This window comes from Macaca fascicularis, chromosome 2 (assembly GCF_037993035.2).
Source record: "Macaca fascicularis isolate 582-1 chromosome 2, T2T-MFA8v1.1".
Lineage (NCBI taxonomy): Eukaryota > Metazoa > Chordata > Mammalia > Primates > Cercopithecidae > Macaca > Macaca fascicularis.
Genome location: NC_088376.1, coordinates 185,974,429 through 185,986,515, shown reverse-complemented (window position 1 = coordinate 185,986,515; position 12,087 = coordinate 185,974,429). Strand labels below are relative to the sequence as shown.

The following is a 12,087-nucleotide window of genomic DNA, read 5'->3' as shown; positions in this document are numbered from 1 at the left end:
ACTTTCTTAGTGGCTTGATTTATCTCGTCCTTGTTTAATTTTTTAAAGTGATTTATGAATAAAATCTCATCTTTTTCTTACTGTGCTGTTTGAATAAAGATGATCTTCTATGATATACTATAAATCAATATGCTGATTGTTTTTAAACTAATACCTTTTAGATTTACTAAAATGATGTAGTAAAGACTTGATAAAATATTTAAAGACAATAAATTAATATTTAGTTTTTTGTTCTTAGGTAATAATAACTTTCATATTTAATCCAGATATTTTCTTTTAAAACACAATGACATTTTCTTATAATTTTCAAAAGCATGAATAAAGGCAACTCTAATACACTAAAGGACACATTCAGAAAGAAATACAATATGCTGGAAGTTTTTTTCTAAAAGTTAATAGGAAAATTGTATGCAGTTATACAGACATGTCGTATGCATTATGTTGCTTACAAAACAAAACTTGTATTTTCAGAACTTTATTTTGATGACCCCAGGCTATTTTTTTAATTCAGTTTCTCATTTATTATGCTATGAACAAATAATTGTAGTTTCATTTATACTCTTTACATAAATAATAGGTGTTAATCTTCCTATTTAAACATAGCTATTATATTAAAAATGGAAAAGTATTGACTTTTTTACCGATGCTAATGCCGATGTAATTTTTTTTCCTCCTACTGAGTTTACAGTGATTTTGCTCTCTGGTAGGGTCTAGATAACTTTTGTTTGGAGCCAGCAGGAGGAGCTCTCACCTTGCTGGGTTCAATGTAATTAGTGTGCCTGAAAAACCTGAATTTGTGGGGTTTTTTTTGTATGTGAAACAAATGATAAAATTAAAATATTTATCACATATATCCAAAATTCTGAATTTTATTTTGATATTAAAGTATCATTCACCTGTCTGAAATGCAAATTTGGAATCTTACTATTTTTAAGAATTTTTAAGAGGTATGATTGCAATTTAATGAAATAAAGCAGTTAGGTAAATCTTTTTTCTGGAAGATACTAAGAAACAACAATAAAAAATGTTTCCTAAGCATTTGCACTGTAATAGGTACATTCATATTTTTCTTTTTTATTTGTGAATATACTTCACAGTTTACAATTATGAATACTGAGAACAAAGCAGCCTTAATATGTTTTAGAAACAATAATAATTAAATGAATTAACTTACTGGTCATAATTCCTATATAAAACTTATAAAAAGGAAATAGCTGTTGATCGATTTCAATACGCTTTAGAGATTTTTAGACACTTAGCTCCATTGAACCCCTTGATTTGAATATTGTGATTTGTAGGCTGTACCAGTGAATTTTCTGCAGAACTCTTTGATGAGAAAATTAGAATTAAACTTACAAACATTTAAAAATCACCAAAAGAAATACTGATGTTTCTATCCATTTAGTGAAGTATATATTAAAACAATAATGAGATACTGTTGCACACCTGATAGAATGACTTTAAAAAACTGGACAAAATCAAGTCCTGGTATGTACAGGAATGGGAAAACCATACGTTTCCCTACTGAGAATCTGAAATTTCACAGCAGTTTTGGAATCCAGATGGATAGTCTATTTAAAAAACACACATTTTCTGTATAACCCACCAATCCTACTTCTAGTTATTAATCCTGGAGAAATAAAAGCATAGGTTCATACAAAAAATCTATATAGGAAAGCTTGGAGTGACCTATACATAATATTCTTAACTGGAAATAGCCCCACGTCCTTCAGCTAGGGAATTCCATACAGTGGAATTGTTTTCAGCAATAACAAGGAACAGTTGAAACAAGCAGTGACATAGATGTATCTCAAATGCATATGCGAAGTAGGGAAACCAGGCTCAAAAGGCTACATGCTATATGATTTCATTTATTTGACACTCTGGAAAAGGCAAAGCTACAGGAAAGGAGATCAGATTAGTGGTTGCCAGAGGATAGGAAAGGGATTCCTTATAAAGGGCCACAAGAAATTTTGGAAGGGTAAAGGCCATATTCTCTAGCTTGATTGTAGACGTGGTTACATGGCTGTAGGAGTTTGTCATGATTTACAGAAATGTACATTTGAAGAGGATGGATTTGTTGTAAGCCAAACAAATTTTAATAAATCTAACTGATAAAAAGTGGGGAAATTTATAGATTAAAAAAAAAACACTTAAACAGGAATGCCACCTAACTTATTAGCACTTACTTGAATCTGTTTCTTTTTCAAATAAATTGAGACAATAAAAAATATTGAACACTGTCTAGATATTTCATTGCATTAAGGAATTTTTTTTATATTAATGAATTAAGGTATTATAGGTATATTAAAACAGTATTTTACAAATACATGTTGAATTTTTATACAGGTGAAATGATATAATTCCTGAAATTTACTTCAAATAAATCTTGCAGTGGGGAAGTAGTTAAAAATGTATAGATGAGACAAGATTGGACATTAATTGCTAATTATTGAACCTGAGTGAAGAGTATGTGAGGGTTCATTGTGCTATTTTTTTCTACTTCAAAAGGTGTTTGAAAATTTTTCACAATAAAAATTAATTAAAAATTATGGCTTAGTTTTACAAAAGTATGTTTAGTTAATAGATTTTAACAATACTATAGGAATATTCTGCAATGAGTAAGCAGAGTTTAACCTAGGAATTTAAGGATACTTTCATATTTTAAAATGTATCAATAAAATTTATCACAGTGGTTCACCTAAGTAAAACTTCGGAATCCTTAGACACCAAATGGCGGATGCCAAATAACATACTCACAATTGCATTTTTTAAAATTATAAATGAGAAACCCTCAACTGGGTGCCTTGGCTCACGCCTGTAATCCCAGCACTTTGGGAGGCCAAGGTGGAAGGATCACTCGAGGCCAGGAATTTGAGACCTATCTGCGTAGCATAGTAAGACCTTCTCTCTGCATCAAATGAAAAAATTAGCTGGGCACAGTGGTGCATGCCTGTAGTCCCAGCTACTCAGAAGGCTGCAGCAGGAGGATCGCCTTGAGCCTAGGAGTTCAAAGCTTCAATGATCTATGATTGTGCCGCTGAACTCCATCCTGAGCATCAGAACAAGACCTGTCTCTTAAAAAAAAAAAAGAAGAAAAAAAGAGGAAAAAGGTATTCTGCTTCCTTGGCAAGATGAAAAACCAGAGTTAATGATGAGATACCAAAGCATTGTTTCTCAGAGTTAGGTCCATATCCTGCTGACATCTGGAGGCCTAGGAGGTAGTAGTTAAAAGTAAATATCTGCTGAATCATGAGCTCTACACATTTACCTGTCAGAAACACTACAAAAACCCTCCTTGGTTGATATCCATCTGTCTTTCCCCATCATTTCTATCACCTAACCTCCCCCAAATAGTCTCCACGCCTACAACTGAGAACTGATTTAGTCATATTTCAGTTAGTTTATAGAAAGTATTCTAAAATAAAACAAAAATCATATATCTGATTGAAACCCCCTCATCCTAGACCAGTTCAAATTGGATCCCCTTTGCGAAGTTCTTCCAGAACTGCCAACCCAACTTAGGCTAACTTAATTGCTAGGGTGTTAGTACAGTCTTCACTTTTATAATTTAACAGAAAATGTTATTATGTGTTTACGTGTCTGCTTTTTTGACCACATTATGGATTACCTTTGGTCAGGAAAAGAGATGGATGGTTTTTACATTTGGTTTCACACCCTTTAGCCATAAGTAAGCTACCTAGTATATATAATAATAATGCAGTCAATGCTTTAAAGATTGTAAGATTTTTCAAAATGATTTTTTAAGATTTTACTGATTATAAGGACATTTAATAACACAAAAAGAATTTTTTACACATTTAAGTCTGCTTTAATACAGGATTTTCTTACTGAATGTGGTGTATAAAGACTGTATATGAAAGTAGGGGAAAAGCAAAGTAGTTATTTTATCAGTTTTAAACATCTGCTATTAAAAATGGCTTAATTCTGTTTAATAATTTCATTTAGCATTGTTTAACAAAAATATACATAGTTTAATTTCTAAATACTTTATGCATTTTATCATTACTTAATACTATTTTATATTATTTAATACATAATTTCTGAAGTAAGATAACTCATTAAATTTAATTCAGTGAATAATAGTAAGCATAATTGACATTAATGATTTAAATAACTTTAATAATTTAATATATTTTTGCATTAGTTGAGAAATTCATGGAATTTTTATTTTCTATTTAATTCCAGTCGTGTTGCTTGATACAACAACTGTGCTGGGAGAACTAGGATGGAAAACATATCCATTAAATGGGGTAAGTTTAAATATCTTTGAAAAATCACCATCATTGTTAGATTTTTCAGATCTCCTAACAATTGATGGAACAGTGAAATTTGTGGCCTACTTGTTATGAATTTTGACATATAACAAATCCCATACAGAAGGTTGAAATACAGTTAGAACTGGTAATCAGTGGGAATGATATGTAAAGATCCTTCCTTTCTCTTAAATTAGTAATTATTCTTTAATGCTGTGTTTATACATAGTAACATTAGAATATCTCCCATATAAATATTTTCCTTAAATATAAATTTCTATGTATAAGTTTATGTATGTTATATTTATGTTACATTTGATACCCTCAATGAGTATTTGTGCATAAACTTTAAAGTACCACAGTATAAATGGATTGTGCAAATATTAACAATTTGGTTTTTAATACAAAATACAAGTCTACTAAAATATTATGCATTTCTGAACTTGGTAAAAAGATACAAGGTGATTAGGTTTTTGTTAACTGAAATAGTTGTATTTAAATGCTTGTAAGGATGTGTAATTTGCAAAATATAGTGTTTCATGGACCAACATTTTAGCTATGGTTGTACTTGACTTTTTGTATATTTTTATATATTTTGCATCATTTTCACATTACAGTATATGTCTACTTGTTTTCATACTAAGCTAAAATAAAAGTGGTTTGTAAAGCATTTTGCTTTGATTTTTGTCTAGTTAATCAAAATATTGAATGATAGAGGCAGTCACATGTTTTCAGATACACTTGGGTTAGCTTTCCTTTTGTTCCTTAGAAATAGTAGTTTTATTAATCACATTCTTCGTTGACATTTTCACATTGCTTCTTCTATTATATCTTCACATTTAAGTCTCAAGGAAAAATTGATCCAAATATGTTTTATTCTTTTGGAATCTTTAACATATTGCTGTTTGAATTTGACATTTTACAACAACAGTTATTCACTAAGTGTGTATTTTCAACTAAAATATCCTATGAAGAGTTAAATCTTCCTCTCTAACAGCCCATTTGCTTCTTTAGATTAGTAAGTTTTATATACTGTGAGTTTATTTTTCTTAAATTTTTGTTTATTCTACTAGAGCTCTCATCAAACTTTCTGAGGTAAATATCTTAAACTAGGGTTATGCTTTTATGTTTATTCTCTTATTTCCATTAAAATGAACAAACAGTATTGTTGAGTATATTAAGTGGGTCATGTTTGTCACTTTTAAGAAATGAATGAAACTTTTCTAAAATACTTTTCATATGTGTGTGTGTGTGACTGTGTGTGTGTGACTCTGTGTGTGTGTGTGTGTGTGTGTAATCTTATGAACAGTAGAATAGATTGATAGTATAAATAAGTTTTTAAAAATGTGCAATTATTTTTTTTCTTTTTTAATGAAGAGGATAGATTACTGGTAGTAATGGAGCTTTACTTAATGCTATTTATAGGTTAAAATAAGGAATTATTCAGTAAGGGTGAAGAACTTTTAAAAGAGGCTACTGAAAATATCAAGAATGAAAATAATCCAGATATCAATACAGGTTACAGTATTTAAAATCCACCAGAACCATTAATCAGTTTATAACATGTAAACTAGCTTTTATATCCATACATTAAAATTGTAATTATATCTAATTGAAGTCATATAAAGTTTTCAGGAACTCAGTTTCACTGACCCATGCTAATTTGATTGACCATTTTAACAATTACATTTTTACATAGACACTAATTCAGTTGATTTTACAAATATGTCATGGGTGGAAGAGACATGTAGACAATATAATTGGCAATACACGATGTAAACTCTATTTGGTATTATGAATAATGTATTTCTAAGGAATAACTTTTTAATTGAAAAAAAAAGCTCTTCCTGTAAAGAATTTAGACATTTTGAAATTGTATAATGTGCTACATAAAATACAGGAAATTTAATCGTAGATTCCATAATTTTTTTTTTTTTTACTTAAAATCATCTTTCCACTAGTAATATCATGCTTAATATAGTTACAGAATTAGGCATTCAGAGTGTGCCTGTGAACAGACCAATAAATAGTCATTTCAGTAGGAAATTGAGCATCCCTGGTTAGTAATTATGGAAAAAGGATGAGTAGTCTGAACAAATAACGTTTTAGGCTTACAGAAATGAAAAGAGAATTATGAATTTTCTAAAACACTTACTTATCAATTCGTTTGTGTCAACATATACTTTTTCTTTTAATCATTGTCCTGAATTCAATTTAACAAACTTCTGTTTTATGTTCCTCTATGCCAAATACCCTGTTGTTGTGCCTAAGACAGATTTTTCTACCCTCAAGGGGTATTGAAGCACAACGATAATTATACAGAATCACTAGACCGAAGAATGTGTCTTCAGGTTGTTCTGAGTAATGTTTTGTGAAATAATAATAAAAGGAGAGGTTAATTCTGGTCAGGGAAAATTGGGAATAAGAAGTTGCATGTCAGCTCTTTCCAAAAAAAAAAAAAAACTGTGAAGGAATCGCATATGGGCTTGAAAAAAAGGGAGAAGGCAACTTCTAGGTGAAGGGAGTGGCTTGAGCAAAGGTACAGAGTTATTTCATGTATGTATCAAGTTTTAGGAATGTTGAGAATCATTTGGCCTGTAGGGATGCAGTGGAAATCATTTGACTGGAGTGGAGGTATATAGTGACAAATAGGACCTGTAATCATAGGCTAAACCATGTTTTGCAAGACTTAGAATTTCACTAAGTTGAGGTACATAGTGCGTATCTCTGCATCAGTAAGATAACTTTTAAAACCTATGTTTAATGTGTACATGGTGGATGAGATCTTTGTTACATAGTTGTATTGGGCTTAGATATGGCCACTATAGTATACAAAATCAAATACCATTTTCAACAGTGGAGTACCTGTTACTTAAACATTAAGACAAAATTGAGTGTTAGGAAAACAAAAGTGCTGTTGGATATTACATCACATTTTATTTTAATGACAGTTGGAGAGTAGATAACTTTGTGTTTCTCTAATACTGAATATTGGTTTTGAATATCATATTTTATAGATAATTTTTGTGTGCTCTGACTTAGATGATCACTAGGGCTTCAGCAATGCAATGTAGTACAAGATATGTGATCCTATCTGTTGGCCATAGTGAATTGGTATTAGGAAACTTACCCTGAAATACTTCATGTATTAGTCATGGTTCTTTAGAGAAAGAGAACCAATAGGAGATGTATCTGTATCTATTTTTCTACCTAATGAGAGAGATACTGAGATTTATTTTGGGAATTGGCTCACATGATTATGGAGGACATGAAGTTCCATGATCTACCAACTGAAGAACAAGGAAAGTTGGTGGCGTAATTTAGTCCTAGTCCAAAGGCCTGGGGAGTGGGTACTGATGTCAGTTCCCAAGTCAGAAGACCCAAGAACCAGGAGCTCTGATTTCTAAAGGCAGGAGAAGACGGATGTCCTGGCTTAAGAAGAGGGAGCAAATTTGTCCTTCCTACATCTTTTTCATTCTGTCTCCATTTCAGTGGATTGTATGAGGCCAAGTTACATTAGTGAGGGAGGGCAGATACTCTTTAATTAATCTGTTGATTCAAATACTAAGCTCTTCCAGAAACATCTTTACTCACACACCTGGAAATAATGTTTTAACAGTTATCTGGAAATAACGTTATAGCAGTTATCTTTTGCCTAGCATGTTGATACATAAAATTAACCATCAGAGTTAGGAAAATAAGAAAACATGTTACTCATGTGTAAATAAAAGCTGTAAGTAAACCTAACAACTAATGATTTTTATTTTTATAATAGAAGAAGCATAGATTACAATTAAACTCTGTAGAAAGATACTTTATTCCATTAATCAGAGCCCGTCATTTCGTAATATAATTTTTCCAAAGATGAAAATCAAAGATTGGATGTACTGTGATAGAGAATGGAGTATCTACCAATAAACGTTTGTTTTTATAATGCAGTTTAAGAAGGAATTCATCATGGTACAAGATTTCAGTATTACAATTTGATTCATCCTAAAATTGAAATTATCTAAAACTATACCGTGTATATATTCAAATTCTGAAAACATAAATTTTGGTGATAATTTCTGTTGGTGACTATGGATTGTTATAGTTACTGTTTTCAAACTGATATTTAAATAATTTTTCTTCTTAGAAACTTCACAACATATATGGCAATGTTCTAGACACCCATCATGTTAATTTCAATTATATTGTTACATATTTCAAAGAAAGGCATTAGGTTTTGTTAATTAATCAATTCTGTCAATGGGTATTTCTTTAATATCCATGTTTGTAAGACATTTTATAACTGTAAGGTGTTAATTGCCATCCACATAAGGGAAAGGGCTTGATAATAGTACTCATATTGTTAGATTATTACAAGGATGAAATTATGTAATATATGTAAAGAAGTTACAACAATGTCAGGATCATAATAAACATTACATAAATATTATTGTTAGGAGTATTGCAAGAACCCCAAATATTTTAAAGAAATGAAAAATCCAGACTTCTATATAGAGCGTTTGTTTCTTTGCTTTTCCCAGAATCATGTTTTATCTTGTATCAAGTATTTTTTTCTTTTGAACCACAATTATATTTTTGTGCCTTTGTTTACTTAACAAATAAGACAAAAATATAGAATGAGTACTTTTTTCATTTAAATATAAATATGCATGTACACTCATTTATTTAATCTTTCACTGCACATTAACTATCTGAAAAATGCTATTTTGCGTACTGGAAGTGGTGGTGGACATGGTCAGTCATTACAAAAATATATGAACCCTCTTAGTATCTAGTAGTAGTTATGATCTTTAACTGTGAATAGTATATTCAGGTTTGCTTGATATATAATCAAAACGTATGTTATATTTTATTAAGTTAGCTTCATAACCAAGAATTGCCAGAGCAAAAATGTGCAGTAATAATAGAAAGATTGAAAGCAAATATGGGCAGTAATAATACAAAGACTTACTGACCCTAGAGTGAGATTCCAGTGTGGTAACTGCCTCTTAAAAGATGCTGAATTGAATTAACCAAATGAGATAGAATTTGAAGGCCAGTGTATTATTTCCTTGAAAGCATTTTTCTAGAAAAGAAAAGTAAACCTGGATACTCACTGGGAAGAGATAGATACATGAGACATAATTCTTACATTTCTTCCTTTGGTTTGATGAGTCAAATATTTTAAAAGAGCAGCCCGTAAATGAACAGCTTCCTGCACAGAATCTCATGTGATGGCTGAGCCTATTTGAAGACGGTCATGTTTAGTACCCAGACGTTCTCTTACAATCATTTGCAGTTGGAGGAACACAATCTGCAAAGCCAACATTTGTTTCTTGAGACCATTCCTTTCAGGGGCTTGTACCTGTTGAAGCACATGTCAGCACAGGTGAGCTCATGATTGCCTGGAGATCTCCTTGTGGCTCCTGGGACAAGCAGAAAGGAAAACATGGCATTGTAGGATAGAAGCCTCCTGTGTTTACGGGGGGTGGCTTCCAAAGTTGCTGTCTCCTCTCCTCTTCCTTGCTTTATGTAGATTTAAATTTCTGACCTATTTCATTTTTCTTCTCTCCAAAGAATGTCTTTTAACATTTCTTGTTCTTGCAAGATAGGTCTGATGGCAACACATTCTCTGAATTTTGTTTGATAAAGTCTTCATATCTTCTTCACTTTGGAAGGAAAATTTTACGAAGTACAGAATTCCAGGTTGGTGGGCTTTAACAAATATCTAAACACTTTAAATATTTCACTCCAGTCTTATTGCTTGCGTAGTTTCTGAGGATGAATTGTATGTAATTCTTATCCTTGTTCCTCTGTATTTAAGGTGTTTGAGTCTTCTGGCTTCTTTCAAAGTTGTTTCTTTATATTTGTTTTTTTTTTTTATTTGATGTGAGAATATTTTTTGAAGTTTGAATATGGTATGTGTATTTTCTGGCATTTATCCTGCTTAGTGTTCTTTGAGCTTCCCGAATCTGTGGTTTGTAGCCTGAAAATAATTTGGAGAAATGTCTCTGTCATTATTGCTTTAAATATTCTCTTCCTTTCTCTTTTTTTCCCCATCTGATACTGCCATTACACATAATCTGTTGGGTTTCTGCTTCCTTAAATTATGATTCTCAGGCCAAGGTGGGTTGATCACCTGAGGTCAGGAGTTCGGGACCAACCTGGCCAACATGGTGAAACCCCATCTTCACTCAAAATACAAAAATTAGCTGGGCATGGTGGCGGGCACCTGTAATCCCAGCTACTCAGGAGGCTGAGGCTGGAGAATCACTTGAATTGGGAGGTGGAGGTTGCAGTGAGCCAAGATAATGCTCCGGCACTCCAGCCTGGAAGACAGAGCAAGACTTCATCTCAAAAAAAAAAAAGTTATGATTTTCTGTATCCACCAGTCCATCTCTCCAATTCTGGGGCAGTGTTTTACTCACTGATCTAAGTGGAGTTGTTGATTTTTCAGTTTGTTCAGCTTTTTACTTGCTACAATGGAGAAGCTAATTCTAAACTACTTACTTGCTGGACCAGGCAAAATAATACATTTTCAACTGTCACAAACATTATATAATGGGTTGCAACATTTGCTTAAGCAGTTTTATAAATTATGATTCTAATTAATTTTCCTTAGCCTTCTATTTTCTTGCGATAAGCAGTCCTGAAATTTTCGCTTTCTCTTCGTATCAATCACTATCAGTAGCAATTGGCTTTATTTTCAAGTTCATTCAATCTAAACAATAAATCAAGCTTTTATCCCTTTACATGACATTGTTGCTATTTTTCCTTACAAATCGGTAAAGGAAGATTTCAGAGCTTTCTTGTAATATGCACATCGAGCAGTAGATGATGAAACTCCCAGGAGCTCTTAGAGATTTAAATCTGTATGTCTTGACTTCATAGGAATAACCATGTACATTTCTGTCTCAGAATATTCAGATTATTAATGTGTCACGAGTCTATAAAAGAACTGCAATTCAGCATTTCAGCATTTTACATACTTTTTGTGATCTCAGTAATATTTATGTGAAGTAAATAGTTTTATTATCACATTATATATGAAAAAACTGGACCTGAGAAAAGTTTCAGAACCTACCCATGGTTGTGATGACTAAAGAAGCTGATGTTAAAATTGGGGTCACGTCAATCCCAAAGCCAAGACTTTAGTCATTACGGTGTACCTATAACCACAAATTGATTTTCAACATTGTGATGACTGCAGTGAAGGGTGTAAAAGAACTCTCTAAGGCTGATCAAGTGCACACTTAATCTAGTTACAGTGTTGTTAGAAAGATAGATTTTGTCTAAAAGGATACATAGTTATTGAAAAGTACTGTAAAGATTAATTCTTCTTTGAAGCTTAATTAATAATTAAACTAAGGATGCTTAATTATTCACAAATGCTTAGTTAAAAGCCTAAGAATATCTGGTGCATGTTTTAGATTGTTTTTATATTTAATTATCTTAGAAAGGAACTAAAGAAATACTCCTTTAGTGTGTCTCTTTTAGAGACATTGTTTTCATTTATTTGCACCTCAATAATTGTGTCTTTTACATGTCTGTTATTGACCGTAGGCTAATTAAGTGTAAAATATGGACTAGTCCAGTCCAAAAAAAACTTACAGAAATAATTATATTTGAAATGATAGAGTACTTGCCATTCTCAAAATGTCTTCTAAAGTAAATTGTCCAGCCAAGGAGCTTGCTGAGGGATACCAGTTATAGTTAGTGACACAGTGTCCTACTCCCTCACCCATATGTTATTGAGACAAAGATTGACACATAATCTAAAGACAACCAGTTCATTGACTAACCAGCTCCTGTCACCTCTCGT

General features: G+C 31.8%; 1 protein-coding gene across 8 annotated transcripts in view; it reads left to right on the top strand.

The window, feature by feature from the left end:
- The window catches only part of EPHA6 (EPH receptor A6), a 930,448-nt gene that overhangs the window by 51,087 nt on the left and 867,274 nt on the right, over positions 1–12,087 (top strand). For all 8 annotated transcript variants that reach the window (XM_065539279.2, XM_045385337.3, XM_005548367.5 and 5 more), the window contains exon 2: positions 4,210–4,274. In XM_065539279.2, coding sequence (XP_065395351.1) covers positions 4,210–4,274 — 65 coding nt within the window. The remainder of the gene's footprint in view (positions 1–4,209; positions 4,275–12,087) is intronic.